Below are 18,002 nucleotides of genomic sequence, written 5' to 3'. Positions count from 1 at the left end.
GTCTGTAACTAACCAATTTGGTGTTGCAAGTCCACTGTTGAGATTGTGGTAATAAGGTTTTTAAATCTCAGTCCTGATTTCTTCACCCAAAAGGTGGTGTGCATTAATCATGGCCCTGAAATAACTGCTAGTTTTAAGAATACAGGCTGTCCAAACTGCACCAGGGCCATCGATGTGACTCATGTGCTCCTTGTGGTGGGTAAACTATGGGCACATACACCAAAAAGGTCACTACTCCATCATTATGCAGGCCCTAGTCAACCAGAGAGACAGGTTTATGGACGCTAACAGCCATGGGATGTGCTCGCATGGTACATGGAGTTTTCCAAAACAGCAGGACTTTATCTTCATGTTTAAATTGGGACATTATTTCCACCAACTGATCATTTTATAAATGGAGTCACTGTCCCCACTGTTAATCTAAGGCAGTGGTTCTCAACCTGTGGTCTGCGGACCCAGAGGGGTCCGCCGACTATGTCTAAGAGGTCCGCGAAAGACAAACTGAAAACTGAACAGAATTCAACTATATATACACAGAAATAGATTTCCAAAGGGATCTGCACTTCCATTTGAAATTTCCAAAGGGGTCCACAAATGAAAAAAGCTTGAGAACCACCTTTTCTAGGGGACCCTGCTTAGAGACATCCAAAGAAAAAAGGGTCCACTTGCAGGAGAATAAGCAATATTTAGAGGATGACCACTTGTTAGCTCAGACAGACTTTTTTTGCAAGCTTTGTTAACTATTTACAGAGTTTATTTCTAATCTTCTCCTAAAAAACTGAACATGTGTAAGTGTCACACAAGCAATTCTTCACGCATGAATAGACGTTTTACTGTAACTAAGCATTGTGCTTTCACATTTAAAAGAACGACTTTTTTAAACACAGAATCCCTCTGAAGTCTAATAACAGTTGAAAACAATAGTTTAAATACTATGAAAAAGAGCTGACAGGACCTTTAAGTCAAACAAAATGAGCAAAGAGGAATGAATAATCCTATTTTTCATCTTGGCTTTAAAATTTTTATTTAATATTTTCCTGAGTAATCATTTTTACATGATTAAGTTGGATAATGGTTTCTCAACCTGAAATCTATGTCAAAGTAAAGTCAATATTGCTAGCAAAAAGGGACTGCGGGAGCATCAACAGGATATTTATAAAAACGTATCATTCCCTCCAACACGACAATGTATTAAAAAAAATCTGGGTGAATATAAACTTATTCTGGCATCTAGTCCCTTCTGTTTTACAGTCATATCTAAAAGCCCGTCAGAACTACAGTCCAATTGAACTATACAGAGAAAGACAAAACAGTCCCTATTCCAGAGAGCTCACAATTTAAGATGACAATGAGTATGGAAAGAAGGCTATGGAAGTAGCAGTCACATGATAAACATAGGCCAACTATGTTTACAACCAGATCAATTGTGTTTTTATATAAATTAGATAAAAACAGATGCATATACAGAGTTCCTAGAGGCTATGAACGCCACCATTATCAACTGACAGATTACTGTCAGAACCATAGGGAGGGGACAGGATTTGAAACACAAGGCATGAGTCATCCCAATAACAGTTTTCTCATAAGAAGTTACTCTGGTTTACATTGAATTTTTTTTGGAATGTCACTGCTATTGTTTTCTACATATCAAAACATTATTCCAATTGATTTGCTCCTTTAATAAATGACAAGAGGCACATTTCTTAGCCTCCACAGCATATTGAGGATGATGGTATAGGTAGCAGATCCCTGATTATTAGAATTTTAGCACAATGGGCTGAAGTACAAATTTTAGTAGCCTACCTCCAGGCTTTCATGACCAACATAATACATGGAAAAATTATTTTGAGTACCATATTTGTCCTAGTCCACTGCACTTTGCAGGGAACTAGTTGAGTAGGGGGAATTAAAAATGAGAGACATGGACTTTCAATCATGTGTTTCAATTCTAGCTCCGGTTGGCAGTAAGTGGATAGATCACCAAAGCTACCATATGGTAATCAATCAATCTGAAGCAAGTTAGCGCTCTATTTCCTCCAGAACAAGTGGCCACATCACACAAAACCCACTATTGAGAAAAACAAATTCTGAACGGTGTATAAGAAATCCTTAAAGGATTATGTCCTATCTTTCATACTTTAAGTATTCCAAAGAGCTTTACAGAATCTTGAAGTTCTGAAAGCCATCAAAAATGAGGAGCAAAAAAAAAAAAAAAATCATGCCACCAAGTTTTGTCACCTAGTTCTGCAGTTACAATATTGTTACTGGAATTTAAAGCTAGTGTGTCTACACAAAACTTTTTTAGAAGTTTTACAGCACATCCAAGGGTGCAGTACTGATGAGATTCTTTATAAACAAAAATAAATCTGATTTGTTTGAAAGTGCTTGATTCTCCTTCAAATTCTGATGAGTTATTCGTTAATAATACTACCATTAAAAGTCTTTCCAGAACTATCATGGAAGCCATAAACAAGGAAGCTTAACACAAGGCACAGAAAAATATTTTCATCAATGTTCCTGTTGATATTTTGCACTTTAATCAGATCTCAAATGACTTGGCAATCCCCCTACCACACAAGAACATTCTGAACCTTAAATGTAAAGCGGAAGAAGTCTAGCTCCAAACTGCAGACAGGTGAATTCAGGTAACAGTAGGCATAATGATCTGCCCAGGATCAGACAAAGTGTGGCAGAACTTGGACCAGAAGTCAGCAGTCACAATTCCTACTCCGTTTTAACCACTGAACTCTATCCCCTTTAATGATATACTATTCCAGAACAAAATAAATATTCATAAGTCACTGCTGGAATATTGCCAAGGTAAAAAAAGTTCTGCCTTCTCTATGGATCTAATTCAGAGACCCAACCTGCAGGCAGCTGGCATACCTCAATCTTCCTGAGATATGAATCAAGGAATCCATGCAACTAACATGGCTAATGTCCAGCAGCCAAGCTTGTCCTGTCACTTCTCATGTGGAGAGGAGCAAGCCTTTGCTATGCTGATCCCTCTTCAAGTTTTAGATTAAGCTCAGTTAGATGTTTTATCTTGTCAGATCATGCAGCAACTGATCATCATGGATTGTTTATTCAGCAAAATATTTATATTGTAGTAGTAAGACCTCCAAATTCATGCCCCTTGTGCTGGATACTCTCTTCTTTGGCTATCCCTCGACGTGAGGCTGATGTCTGCCAAGGGGGTTCATTGATGGGTTTTTATGGCTGAGGAGCCCAATTTGTGCCCTGCAGACATAGTTGTTGGCTGGAGTGTTGTGCCCTTTCTTTCCTCCTTTGTCACTTCTCTGTCACATGAGCACATCTGTTCTCTTTAAAGTGGGTTGTGGGTTGGTGTACAGTGTGGCGCCACTGTGTTCTGTTCCATGCCAAGTCCCCTCAGTTTGTAGAGTTGATGCCTCCCTTTTTAAGGGGTACTTTCAGTATGTCTTTGCCCTCTACAAGCCCTTCCTTTCCTGACTTAACTGAGAAAAGAGACACCAGTGCGAATGATGAATGGTTATACACATATTGCTCTTGCTTCAAGGAGTTTACAATCTAAGAAGACAATGTGAATGAGGATAAGAGGATGGAAGTTCTAAGTGTGTGTTTTATTATGCAGTTGCAATTTTAAAATTGTGTGCGTCAACTAATCCTGTCTGCCCTCTCAAGCTGCCATTAATTGGCTTATAGTTGATCCAGCAGAGGCTAGCTGCCTTATAGATCAGTACAGGGAAGGTACTGGAGGTAAGTCTGCAACAGCCCTCAAAACATTAACACATGATCGACTAAGGGGCTACTCCCACAACTGCATTTGCATGGGCAGATTCCTGAACTTCACTGATTAATGGAGCGGAAATTCAATCCACAGAGCCAACTGAAAGATTCCGAAGAGTTTTATTCACAATAGCTTATGCTGTGAAATGAAACCAATAGTTATATTGGGGAAGGAGGTTATACAGATCTAAGTGCCTTTTCTCAGTTTACCGCATGTCACTTGGGAAGGAGTTTAAGCTAAACCAAAAAACCCAGAAAACCATTCTTACCAAAATAAGCGTCCACACAGAGATTATACCCTTATAATCTTCCTATATAGATAAAGGCTTTTGAACGAATGCTGCTAACTTAAATGTATAAACCCCGGACTCATCCTTGAGTTTTACCCCATTACCTAACACAATCCATCATTTAGGGTTCTCACAACTACCTGATGATTTGAAGCAGTCATACTTGCTGGGGTGAGACCTGCTGGGTTGAATTTACTCATTCCTGACCACTCTCTGTTCCATCTCTCCTCACTTTTAAGAGACACCTCGAGATTTTATTTTATAATTATCTTTTGACTCCTGTGCCCTATGTTTTTTAAACCTCCTCTGACTTCATCTTTTTTGAGCCAAAACCCCCACCACCACCTTTGTCTTTATCTGTAAATTTTGAGAATGTTCCTATCAGTCCACTTTTGTTACGATGTTTTACTAACAGGGGATGCTTTACAATTCCTTTAAAATTATGAGCGCTGACCATGCATGCTATGGTTTAGTGTGTGAAACTGTTTCCATTATAACCCTGTTTGTCCATAGTTTTCCAGGACTTTCATATTTTGGGCTAAAAATTTTCATGTTTAGGCCTAAAAATTTTCAAGTTTAGGCCATGCCCAAAGGGGACTGTGTGGAAAAAATGAGCAAAATCCTTCCAACTGTTTTGGAGTTGAGGGAGAGGGCAAACAGTTAACTAATGTGCATACTAATATATTAAATGGCTATAGTAAGTGTGGCTGAAGTTTCAAACTTCACAAACTAACCCTGCAACAAGAACATTTAGCTAGTTAATCAGATCACTTAATACTTGTCATAATTTGGCCCATGTTTTCCAAAGCCATAGAATGTGTCTCAAATTATTGCAGCCCTTAGGATGCCAAAGAAAGCCTTTTAAATCTGAACTGAATGCAACCAGTGCAATGTCTTCACATTTGCAGACAGCCTTAAGTAGGTGAGAGGTACGCACTGACCCTATTCATGACAATGAGGAAAGTAATGACTACATTGTTAACTAGGTCACTTAACCATTTTACCAGAAACAGCCAGTTAATAAGCTTATTCCACAGTCCCAAGTGGCCTCCCACAATTTCCTGTGTGTCAAGAGCACTAACCGTCCCTTATCCAGATGTCAAAACCCCCACCTTCCCCACAATCCCTTCAATGCACTTGTATTGTATGTTGTCAAAATATTTGCAGCCTTCTGAAGATTGAAAATGTAGCAGAGTCCAATAAGTTGATTAATATTTAACTTTTAATATTGTACTGATTCCCCAGCTTGCCACTATGTACACAAGGCCTTAATTATAATCAGTGTCTAGTTTAAATAGAGCAAACTGGGAGCACAGATGTTACTCACATTTTTAGTTACTTGAATCCAATGACACAGCTGATCATGAAATTTTAAACACAACTGTGGACTGCTCAAGAGCAGAACCATTTGAGCAGAGATCCTGAAGGACATACTGGTTAACTGGTCATGTACCAAAGGTGTTCTTGTGGGGTCTTGTCGCCCCCTTCTCTCCAACGTGCAATTGAAACCACTGGAGAAGACAGCAAAACTGATAGCACTACAGCCCCACCAGCATGCTGACAAGCACTTCTACGTCTCCTTTCCAGTTGAACCCAGATAGCATGGTGTCTTGACTTTCCCAAGCGGAGGATCAAAAATGGATCTGAGATCAATTTGGCCAAGGCTTTACCCTGGGTAAGGTGAAAATAATGCAGGAGTCAGCAACCTTCAGCACGCAGCCCATCAGGGTAACCTCCTGGTGGGCCGCAAGACATTCTGTTTACGTTGACCGTCCGCAGGCCCCCCATGGCCATGGTTCGCCGTTCCCAGCCAATGGGAGCTGCGGGAAACAGCAGAAGGCCATGCCTGCGGACAGTCAATGTAAACAAAATGTCTCACGGCCCGCCAGCGGATTACCCTGATGGGCCACGTGCCGAAGGTTGCCGACCCCCATAATAATGGATGGCTAAAGGGAAGAAAGACTGTATTACAAGGATGGTGCCAGTAACAATGAGAAAACCCTAAAAGTTCTTTCCAGTTTTACAGGTATTAGTGGTTCAAACAGTATTTTCAGTTGTGTGTACGAAATATCACTAGAATAGATACTTTCAAAATTCATTACAGTTTTTAAATAGATCCACCATAGCACATAAAGGGTCTGCTAACTCTTTTTACAGGTATACAGTCTCAGTATAATGTGGCACATACCCTTAACCTTGCATATGCTACAGAGCAACCTTAACTCTGCAATTCCTAAATTGATCCTTTAGCCATGCAACTTCAATGTTTTTATTTAAAGATGGAAGCAACTTCAGTGTCCAAGACTTGCAAATTCTTTTGCAACCAGGAGAATTCTCAATAATGCATATGAATTCCATAACTTGGAGCTATGAGTCTAGACACCACTGAAAGACCTGGACTCGCACACTTTAAGGAGGTAAATGGAATGAAGGCCCTCTTCTGCAAGACCTATGAGTAAGGCTCCATGTTTGTTCACGGATTCTGTGACTTTCTGTAACCTCCGTGACTTCTGGAGCAGCCTGTGCAGCTGGCCTGGGAACTGCCTGAGCAGCTCGGGCAGCCCCGGGGCCAGTCGCTGGGACAGTCTTGACCCCTCTCTGCCCCCCAGCAGCAGGAGTTTGGGTATGGGTGGGCTGAGGATTGGGGTGTGGGGCACTACTTACCTGTAGGGGTGCTCCCCAGAAGGGCAACAGGAACTCCCCTCCCTCAGCTCCTAGCTCTACTTGCTGCCTCTGATAGGAGATGCAGAACCAGGACTTAGGGCGGAGTGGAGGCAGCATGTGGAGCTAGGAACGGGAGGTCGCTGCTTTCCAAGAGCCAAGTAGGGAAGCTGCCCCAGCCCGCCAACCTCCCCCTCCCCCCCACCCCGAATACCCGCATGCCCACCCCCGAGTACCCATGGCGCCCCAGGGCTGCCCCTCCCCACCAGCACCCATAGCACTCCCAGGGCCACCCACCCCCACCCCTAAGTTTTAGTCAGGGATATATAATAAAAGTTATGGAACAGTCACAGGCCATGAATTTTTGTTAACTGCCTGATCAGTCCATGACTTTTATTAAAAATACCCATGACTAAAATGTAGCCTTATGAGCTGCAAAACACCCAAGATACATCAGTGGCACTCCCTTCTGTAAGTCTTAAAGGGCTTAAAGCAGCATTCCCTAAGTTCCATGCATCTTAAGAGCCCTTGCCTTTCACCCCGTCCACTTTTTACTACATTTTTCTCTATGCAGCCACATACACTGTGTATGCATGTACCACTAAGCTTTTTAAGCTTGTGCCCTCTAGGAATTGAGCAAGACAAGAGAAGATTTACTTCACATGTATCATTTGCACAGAGTCAACTGTTAAATCAAGAACTATTTTCACTAGCACAAACTAATTGTCAGTGAAAGATATTTCACTAACAAAATTTCAGCTTTCAATCTCCAGCTGTTCAGCTGCAGAACTGTTTAAAAGTAGGATGCAATTTTTAAATAAGAAAATCATGTTTCCCCTCTCCTGGTACTTAAAGGCCACTGAAAAGTTTTTGTTTCGCTTTCAGAGATGTTGAACTTTGAGCAGAAACCAAGCTTGAAAAATCTGAACTGAAACATAGGGCTAGAATTAAGACAGTTATGCAGCCTTTAACTATAGCTGTCACTGACATTCCTGCTGTAATAAAAAAAACTTATTGCAGAGTTGCCACAAGGTGAAAGGTAAGGGTTACTGTTAGTTTGGGAAAAATCAGCTAAGAGGTCTACCCAATTAATGTGTCAAGAGGTTTGCTTAAGATAACATCTAACAAAACTCATAAGGGGAAGGAGAAATGAACTCCCCTTGGGTAAGAAGGATCTCAGTATTTGAGATGGCCCATTTGGAAGTGGGTTCTTTGAGAATAATTGTGTATGTTTGGGATCTGGAAGAATGCTTCATTAGCTAAAACTGGGATTTGTGAAGAGGCAAATAAAGTCTATTTGTTAACGTCAGAACAACCAACCATCTTGGTCTATAGCAGATGATGTAAATCCTAATGGAGAACTGCAACACTGATTTTCAAAGCCAAACAGGAGTAGTTACCTCCTCACAGGCAGTCATTACAACACTTTTTTTTTTTTTTTGCGCTTTGGCCTTTTTAATATACCATCCTCCCTTCCCCTCAAAAAGTACCCAAACTCTGTTTTCCCCCAGGGTCTTTCCTTGGGAAATACTTTAATTCACAATTTCAGTTTTATGCTTGGAAAAAAAGTGACAGTTTTCTGTCTCAAAACTCTGATCACTGCAGCTGGTAATTGCTCACCAATAGCAAATAATTATGTGAAACAAAGAAGAAATTATGACTTACAAATCCACACACTACCTTTTAACAGAGTGCAGAACCAGTGAGTCAGACAAGACCAAAACTAAAATTCATATCTAGCTGTTGATATGATCCCAGACCATATATTTGCATTTCCCTCTACCCCATCAGTTTACATACACCATCCAGATTATTAATACTTATATCAATCCAGTAAATCTGACTGACCCATAGAAATTCCATTCACATAGAATAGGCTAAATTTTGTGCAAATAGTAGCATGTGAACAGTTAAAATGAAATAGGGAGATCTTCAGATATCATGGGCAGTGAATACCATTGACTTTATTATCCTTAAGACCCAAATTAATGGGTTAGATGTAACAAGTTAGAGGCTCAAAATATAAAACATTACATTCTCTACATGAGCTGGGAGTGGAAAGGAAAAGAGCAAATGCTCAGAAAACTACTAACAAGAAATTAAAGAAACTTAAAGCAAACAATTGACTTCCTTCCTCATATCACTCCAACAGCTATATTTATCATGTAGTCACTGCAATGATAAGGACCCAAAACAATTCTACATGAGAAGTGATAGATAAGAAACTGACCAACATACAACAGATATCTGAAGAATGCAACCATAAGTTAAATAGTATCTGCCCCCAACCCTGCTCTCAGCCAGATCAATTTTGCCCTCCATATCTTATGAAAATAGGAAAGATATGCATACTTATCTCTCTAGTTCCACAACAAGGAAAACTTAAAAGCATTTTAAACAAGCTCTCTAAAGAATTTCCTTTTATTTTACCTATATAAAAGGCTTACCTTTTACAAGATGAAGTCCCAAAGAAGGAACTTGGTTCAATGCTACAATGGGGCAAGGAGGAACTTGGTTCAATGCTACAATGGGGCAAGGATACTAGTGGTTAGGAAATGGGACCAAACTGAAGACCCTTGGTTCCAGTCCCTACTCTGCCACAAGCTTGAGAAAGTCAGTTCATCTCTGTGCGTAAGTTTGTCTCCTCCACAGCCAACCTGTAATATTCCTTTACCTCACAGGGTGGTGTTGACAGGTTTATGAATGCCTGTAAAGCACTTTAAGATCCTCAGATGGAAGACTTTTAAAGTGTAAATAGATGCACTTAATTGTGATACCAAGCTTGCATCACCAGCTCCAAACAAGGCAGTTTCAGTCTTAGTAAGAGCCACCTGATTTCACACAAACAGACTGCATGCACTACATTATATATGCTTTTAAAGGGTGTGCATGCCTAGTTATTACTAATAAAATTTGTAAATAAAGATAAAATGCTGTCATGACACAAAGCAAGGGTAGAGCAGACAAAGACGACCCGACAGGAGTTTATCACCTAGTTTTGTCCTTAGTAGCTAATATATGGACTATAATTAGCTTGTAATTTAAAAAAGCTTGCGTGCAACTCTATGAAAGCATCAAGATATCAAACAACTTGTATCATTAGAAGATACTAGCAGTTAGCACTAAGCTACGTATCATATTTCAATGCTAAGCATACAATCTATACCCTCCTTAGGAATAGACTGGGGGAGTAGAAGAATAACAAAGTTGAAAACTGCACTGTGTATACAGCAAGAATCTAGTCCCAAATTGTAACAGTTTTAAAGCCTTGTCTATATATGAAGTTGTACTGCTTTAGCTATAATTAGAGATATACGTCCTAGTGTGGATGCAGTTCTACTGTTATAAAGGTGCCTTATACTAGTATAGCTCTTCCCAACAGGAAGGGAAGTACCAACATAAGGCACCTTTAATGGTACAACTGTGTCCATACTAGGGATTTTACCACTACAACTATTGGGGGAGGAAGGGAAAAATCAAACCCCTTACTGAAATAATTATTCCAAGCCCAAAAAAGGTGAAAATCCCAATTAAATGCTAAATTTCCTGTCTCCTTTCAGCCATTCATTTTTCTCCTCTAGTGTTGTTTAACACTTCACTTCCTCTTTTATACAAAAGCTATCAGTGTCCTATAACTAGTAGGAAAGTTTAAAAAAATTACTCCATTTTTTACTACAGATTAATAAAATTATATACCATAACAGAAAGAGTCTCTTTGCCATTCCTTTGTAGTTAATAAAGCTAGTGGCTCACACATACTTGTTCTCAAATTTGGACAAAAGTTGCTTCCACTCCCATCTCCAGATTGTGTTTTTGTTTCAAGCAGAAGGGACATTCACCAAGCCAGCAACATCTCTTCATATCCATGCTAAAAATCTCGATTCTATCACACTGCTTACAAGAAGAGAAATGTTATGTATATGCCTTAAGAGACAGTGGGGAATTAACCCTTGCTAAAACATTATTTGTTCTTATATCCATTTAAGTCATGTCTGACTTCAGACTGTATGCCCTTCAGGTGAGGGATTGCATTTTAGTATTTTATTATTAGAGTCCAGAAATCTAGCCAAGTATTTGGATTTATGGGGCCGCTAAGGGAACCCACAGCTCAGCAAAATAGACTCAATGGACTGGAATTCCAGCCATAACTTTATAAAAGTTATGTTAATTTGTTAAGGTTTGTTTGAACCCAAGATCCAGGGGAATGGTTTAGTAGTATAAACTTCAAATTTAATATACTCAGACACCTTGGAATGAGAGCTGAATCTCAAAAGGATCAATTCATCCCTCATTCCTAAGAGGCAGATTACATAATATGTAGCTTACTGTGTTGGGGTCTTTCACATAAAACTTCAGAGCAGACAGGAGCCGTGCTTTTATGGACATTAAGATTTTTTGTAAAACAGCAGAAGGATTCAGATCTCCTACTCACCAGAAATTCACTATTCAAAGAGGAGACAGAGAGCCCCAATCCCCGGCAAGAACTTCAGGATACTGCTTAATATGTATGTTGTAATCTAAGAATATACTCTTTACCCCAACCCTCCTGAAGATCATTTATTGTGGTTGGTTTCAGAGTTCAATGCAAGTCTCTAAAAATGATCATGGGACAACTATAGAATTAGAGGGACATCAATCTTTAATCAATGGTCCCCAGAACAAGCTAGAGTAACTCTATGCACTAACCTAAGTTACATCTATCTGACTGGAGCGTCTAAGTAGTACAAACAAACAAAAACAAAAACAAAAGTTCTCAAGTCCCCCTGCCAATTTCTGTGGTTTTACAGTCACATTTTCCTCCTCTCTCACAGATGGGGCAGAGAAAATTTTTAGAAAGACTCACACAAACAGAAAATGAACTACAGTGAATACATCAATGCATAATGTAAAGATGAAAAACTAGAGGAAATTACAGTAAGCGGTTACTCAAAATTCAAAAAGTGTGATATTTAAGTTGACTGCATCTCACATATATATATTAATTAGACATTTATTACAAGCTGAGTGTTAATGCAGTGGTTTACATAACAAGAAAATTGACTAGACACAAAACTTGAGGGCCTTCAATCATCATCCCCACCACAGTTCATTAAGATCTCCAAACCACCTCATACTGAAATCAATGGCAGAATTCTTAGCAATTTCAACACGAGCAGAAATGGGCCACAGGCTACATGAAACCATGAAAAGGGGCATTCCTCTCTCTAAATAACTACACATTACTTTCCGTTTGATCAAGAATCAGTAATTAGTCAGCAACTTTCAACAAATCACTTTACTGAAGCATGACTGGCTCCCAATGTTAAGACTGCATTTTTGTTCAGATCCTTCCGTAACTGCAAGCCTAGAAGTCTGTCATAGGCTGTCTGAAGGAAGGAATAAGGACTAGAAAACTTGTTTTATGTGGTTACATACCAAGGCTAGAAAGATACCTTATGGTCCTCTTGACCCCGGTTAGCTGCTCCATGCATGATGAAGCATTCAGCCACTAGAATGAAGACAACTCAATGGACTATTTTATTTCAAAAAGTAGTTTTTCAGATGAGGAAGTATGTCAGTTTCGACAGTTTTTAGGTTCATTGATCCTGTTCTTTAGCCAAAGAAGAGACGCTAACATTTTGACAGAATTGTAGGCTAATTACATCCTCAAACAGTGCAAACACTACACATGCATATACAATATTTGGTATATGCTACAATTTAAGCATTTTTTTCTTTGCTGGGATAAATAGCTTTGAACTCAGGTCACCATTTCTCTTGTTTGCACAGTTCCAGGGTGGCACCGACTGTTCTAATAAGGCACCAAGTACTGGTACATGAATCAGTAAGTGTACATATGTGCTCTGTGCTAGCAGTAGAAAATCAGCCTGAGTCATGTGGGATTGCACTCAGATTTTTAAAGTTATACAAACATTAGAATAAGATACAGCTATTAAGTCAGAATGACTTTCATATTATTTTTCATTAACAGAGAAATGAAAAGCATTTAAAAATAAGTATCTATTTGTATTTTTGCTTAGATTTAAATTTCAGCTATACAATAAAAACAAAATTGACTGCTCCTTCACCTATGTGCCAAAAACACAGTACAGGCTCAAAAGTTTCACCATTGTTGCCTACTATGATTATTAGCATTTTTTAAGGGGGAAAGGAAGGAGACGTTTGCAGGGTGTTATTGCCCTGAAGGCGTAAAATGAAAAACATTTTACACCTCAGTCTAAACCATGGGCATCAAGGCCAGATACTATGGTGGGGATGGAAGTCTGGTCTTAAGGTTAAGACACTGGAGTAGTATTCAAGAGCCTTGGCTTCAATTCCAAGCTCTGTCACAGAATTCCTGTGTGTTTAGAATGTAGGCTCTTCAGACCATGGCTTTTATGCGTTTGTATAATGCCTAGCACAACAGGCCCGCAGGCTCATAGATGCTACTTTAACCCTTCTAATATTAACCACCATCACACAAGTGGATCCTCCAAAAATGTGAGCATCAATCTCTTTTTATTAGGTCTCTTCCAGATCTTTTGGCAGGGAGCGGTTTTACAATGGAGCTAGTTTTCTCTTCAGCTGATTTTGATGTCTATTGATGTTCTCCGAATCATGCTTAGGTACTTATCTACAGGCACATAGAACTAAGAAATGCAGCTTCCTTCTGTTCTTTAGCTGTCAGTTACAACTGGAGCAAAAAGTAACACACCCATTTCTGAGGATGCAGATTAAAGTCTTATTTGATAGGGCTTCAAAGAAAAAAAAAAACAGAAAAGGATAATCTCAGTCACTAATTATACACACTGATAAAGGTAAGAGTTTTGAAGTTTGACTTCTAACATTATACTACTCCAATTCACATTCTGAGCCACTGGGTATGTCCACAGTACAGCCACTGCAGCTATGTCACTGTAGCATAAACACTTCCTCAGGCAACAGAAGGGGTTTTCCCCATTGTTGTTGTTAATCTATCTCTCTGGGGGCAGGTCTACACTATGGGGTTAAGTAGACCTAAGTCAGGCAACTCCAGCTATGTGAATAACGTAGCTGGAGCCAATGTAGCTTAGAACAACTTACTGTGGTGTCTACACCGTGCTGGGTCGATGGGAGAAATTCTCCTGTCGACTTACCTTACGCTTCTTGTTCCGGTGGCATGCTGGAGTTGACAGGAGAGAGCGCTGTGGCCGATTTAGCGGGTCTTCACTAGACTCGCTAAATCGACCCCGGTAAGTGCAGACATGCCCTAAGAGGCACTAGTTAGGTCAACAGAAGACTTCTTCCTTCAGCCTAGCTACATCTACACCAGGGGTTATGCTGACTTAACTACAGTGCTCAGCACGTGAAGCTTTTCACAGCCCTGAATAACGTATCTAGGTGGATCTAATTTTTTTAGAGTGTGGACCAGGCCTTGAGTTATTCTTAAATAAATGAGCTACAAGAATCTGTATTCATGAGAGAAAAGCACGAGCTTTGTTAAATACACACTGCTAAACCTTTATACGATTATAACAGAAGAAATTGGGTTACTTACTTAACCTTGTTTTAAACACTCTCCAAGATTAAAAGGCTCACCCAGTGAGCCAACAGCCAAACTAATAAACAAGAAAGATGGGGTAATCAGAAAGAGAGAGTAGGAGGTGGGCAGAGTCTCATCAGTTTTTTAAACAGCAATAATGGAACCATTTTTACTGACAGACACTCCAGAAAGATTTTTTTCTTTCCCTGATTCCATTAAAACAATAATATTTGTCCAATCACTGCAAAAAAGCGTAAAACAACTTAACTTGGGGGTCTGGGAAACAGAAAAGATTGCTAGATACTGCAATGCCACACACGCCTTCAAAAAAACAACTGTTTCCATGTTGCCACCTATGAAGCCCAATGAATCTGTCCCGCTCCTCTCAGTGCTCCACAGATTCCCCTTTTCTTCCCCCACCCCACATATCCCAAGGACTTTCCCCCATAGCTGCCTCTGCAGCATTTATCCTGCTTACCAATACTTTGGCGAATGCCCACCCTAGCGCCCCCCCCCGGCGCAGTCCCCGCCCCCCCCCCACCTACCCCTAGCGCCCCCCCCGGCGCAGTCCCCGCCCCCCCCCACCTACCCCTAGCGCCCCCCCCGGCGCAGTCCCCGCCCCCCCCCACCTACCCCTAGCGCCCCCCCACCTACCCCTAGCGCCCCCCCCGGCGCAGTCCCCGCCCCCCCCACCTACCCCTAGCGCCCCCCCGGTGCAGTCCCCGCCCCCCCCACCTACCCCTAGCGCCCCCCCACCTACCCCTAGCGCCCCCCCCGGCGCAGTCCCCGCCCCCCCCACCTACCCCTAGCGCCCCCCCCCGGCACAGTCCCCGCCCCCCCACCTACCCCTAGCGCGCCCCCCCCCCGGCGCAGTCCCCGCCCCCCCCACCTACCCCTAGCGCGCCCCCCCCCCGGCGCAGTCCCCGCCCCCCCCACCTACCCCTAGCGCGCCCCCCCCCCCCGGCGCAGTCCCCGCCCCCCCCACCTACCCCTAGCGCGCCCCCCCCCCCGGCGCAGTCCCCGCCCCCCCCACCTACCCCTAGCGCGCCCCCCCCCGGCGCAGTCCCCGCCCCCCCCACCTACCCCTAGCGCGCCCCCCCCCGGCGCAGTCCCCGCCCCCCCCACCTATCCCTAGCGCGCCCCCCCCCGGCGCAGTCCCCGCCCCCCCCACCTATCCCTAGCGCGCCCCCCCCGGCGCAGTCCCCGCCCCCCCCACCTATCCCTAGCGCGCCCCCCCCCGGCGCAGTCCCCGCCCCCCCCACCTATCCCTAGCGCGCCCCCCCCCGGCGCAGTCCCCGCCCCCCCCACCTATCCCTAGCGCGCCCCCCCCCGGCGCAGTCCCCGCCCCCCCCACCTATCCCTAGCGCGCCCCCCCCGGCGCAGTCCCCGCCCCCCCCACCTATCCCTACCGCCCCCCCCCGGCGCAGTCCCCGCCCCCCCCACCTACCCCTAGCGCCCCCCCCCCGGCGCAGTCCCCGCCCCCCCCACCTACCCCTAGCGCCCCCCCCGGCGCAGTCCCCGCCCCCCCCACCTACCCCTAGCGCCCCCCCCCCGGCGCAGTCCCCGCCCCCCCACCTACCCTTAGCGCCCCTCCCCGGCGCAGTCCCCGCCCCCCCCAACAACAGTCCCCTCTCTTCTCCAACCGCTCGCCCCAGAGACCCTCCTACCACCACCACCACCACCCCCGTTACCACTCCCAGGCCCTTCCCGGAGGCCCCCCGGAGGCCCCGCGCCCACCCCGCCCCCGGCTACCTGCTGCGAGGGCAGCTCCACATGCAGGGCCCGGCTGCTGGAGCCCGCGGGTAGCGCGGCGGGGCCGACGGCCGAGCTCATCCTCACGGGAGGGCGGCGGCCCAGGAGCGCGGGAGGCGCCTGCGCATCGGCCCCGCGGCCCCTCCACCGCAAACGAGCACCAAGGGGTTAATGGCGGTAGCAGCACCGAGCCGGGACCGCTCACTCAGGAGCCATATTACCGCAGTGCTGGGAGAGATCCGACCGCTGATTGGCCCGTGGATATAAGCGGTGGGACTCCGAGCTGCCTGACCGCACAACGATTGGTAGCTGCAGGAGTCAATCAACGGTGCTTTCAGATAAGCCCCCTCTCTGTCAAACCGCGGAAAGGTATATGCCTCCAACAGCCTCCTGATTGGGTGAAGTACTTCGACGGCGAGGCGGAACGACAACAGAGGATGGCGATGCTGATTGGACAACTTGGTTGTAATTGACAGATAGCTGTACCCCATCACGTGGGGACGTGTTTTTATCACGTGAGATGAGAAAAATGTTTTTCAGGGTAACGTCCAGGGAGGGAGCCAGTCACCATGGCAACAGAGGAGCCCGTTAGGCTGGCCTGGCCCAGCTTCGGACTGCCCTGGCGGTGACAGGCCAGGAGCCTCTCCCAGGGTGCAGGCACCCGCCTCCCTGTCCCCAGAGCCCAGCAGGCAGCGCAGCCCGCCCACAGTGCCTCCTGAGGCCTCCTTTTAAAAGTCTTGATCCCTTGCACCTTAATCTCCTGTGGGATTGCACCGACTTCCCTTGTCTGTGGAGGAATTGCCATCTGAGTGAGGGAAATATCTTGTGGGGTTGGGGGACGCCCACCACCAGCCTCTCAGCTGCAAAAAGGGACCAGCCAAATATGCTGGTGGCCCATTAAAAGGGAATCCCCTCTCCCAATGGGGGGAGGGAGGGATAGCTCAGTGGTTTGAGCATTGGCCTGCTAAACCCAGGGGTTGTGAGTTCAATCCTTGAGGGGGCCATTTAGGGATCCAGGGCAAAAATTGGGGATTGGGCCTGCTTTGAGCAGGGTGCTGGACTAGATGACCTCCTGAGGTCCCTTCCAACCCTGATATTCTATGATTCTGTCCCAAAGACTTCTCACAGGGAGCATGTAGGCAAATGGAGACTGCCTGCCCAACAGGGGCTGCCTGACCCGCATGTCAGAGCAGCAGGGAGAAGGTATCAAAAGCGAGACAGTGACATCATTGCTTGGCCTCACACCCCAACAACTCGATACTTGGAAACACATCTGGAGTCCAAAGAGTTGGAACTGGGGGAGGGTGGTCCCAGGCCAAGAAAGAGTTCTAGCCTGTGTGTTGAGGATCTGATCTGTTTGTACCATCTGTCAGGGTGAGACACTGCTTGATTCAAATCCTGTTTAGTTTATAGAACTCAGGCTGTGAATTTATTTTTATTTCGTACATAACCAACTTTGATCTCTACTCTTGTTACTTATAATCACTTAAAATCTATCTTTCTACAGTTAATAAATCTGCTTTATATTTTATCTAAAACAGTGCTGGTAGGGTGACCACCTTTTCAACAGGCAAAAGCGGGAAACATGCAGGAGCACTCCCCCCAAGGGCCCCACCCCTACAGCTCCTCTTCCCCAGAGGCCCCACCCCTGCTCCTCCTCTTCCCCCTGAGGCCCTGCCCTCTTGCCAAACCAGGCCAAAGCTGGACTGTGATAAGAGCCTGCAGAGGGTCTGAGACTTCGGGGATCCCCACAGTGGCTTGGGATCCCTGAGCGGCTCTTACCATGGCCTGTACTGACCGGTCAACCATGCACCTCATTTGGAACTGGAAGTACGCAATCAGGCAGCAGCAGAGATACACACACAAAAAAAGCAAATGCAGGATATAGAGCAGTACTGTGTTAAACGTAAACTACTAAAAAATAAAGGGAAAGTTTAAAAACAAAAAGATTTGACAAGGGAAGGAAGCTGTTTCTGTGCTTGTTTCATTTAAATTAAGATGGTTAAAAGCAGTATTTTTTCCTGCATGGT

At 44.3% G+C, this 18,002-nt stretch overlaps 1 protein-coding gene across 1 annotated transcript in view; it reads right to left on the bottom strand.

The window, feature by feature from the left end:
* The window catches only part of UVRAG (UV radiation resistance associated), a 166,408-nt gene extending 150,207 nt beyond the window's left edge, over positions 1–16,201 (bottom strand). The window contains exon 1 of the mRNA XM_077841751.1: positions 15,973–16,201. Within this exon, the coding sequence (XP_077697877.1) occupies positions 15,973–16,053 (81 nt within the window). The 5' untranslated portion in view covers positions 16,054–16,201. The remainder of the gene's footprint in view (positions 1–15,972) is intronic.
* Positions 16,202–18,002: the final 1,801 nt, after the last annotated feature.

The sequence above is a fragment of the Eretmochelys imbricata genome, chromosome 1, assembly GCF_965152235.1.
Source record: "Eretmochelys imbricata isolate rEreImb1 chromosome 1, rEreImb1.hap1, whole genome shotgun sequence".
NCBI lineage: Eukaryota > Metazoa > Chordata > Testudines > Cheloniidae > Eretmochelys > Eretmochelys imbricata.
This window is presented reverse-complemented; position numbering and strand designations above follow the sequence as displayed.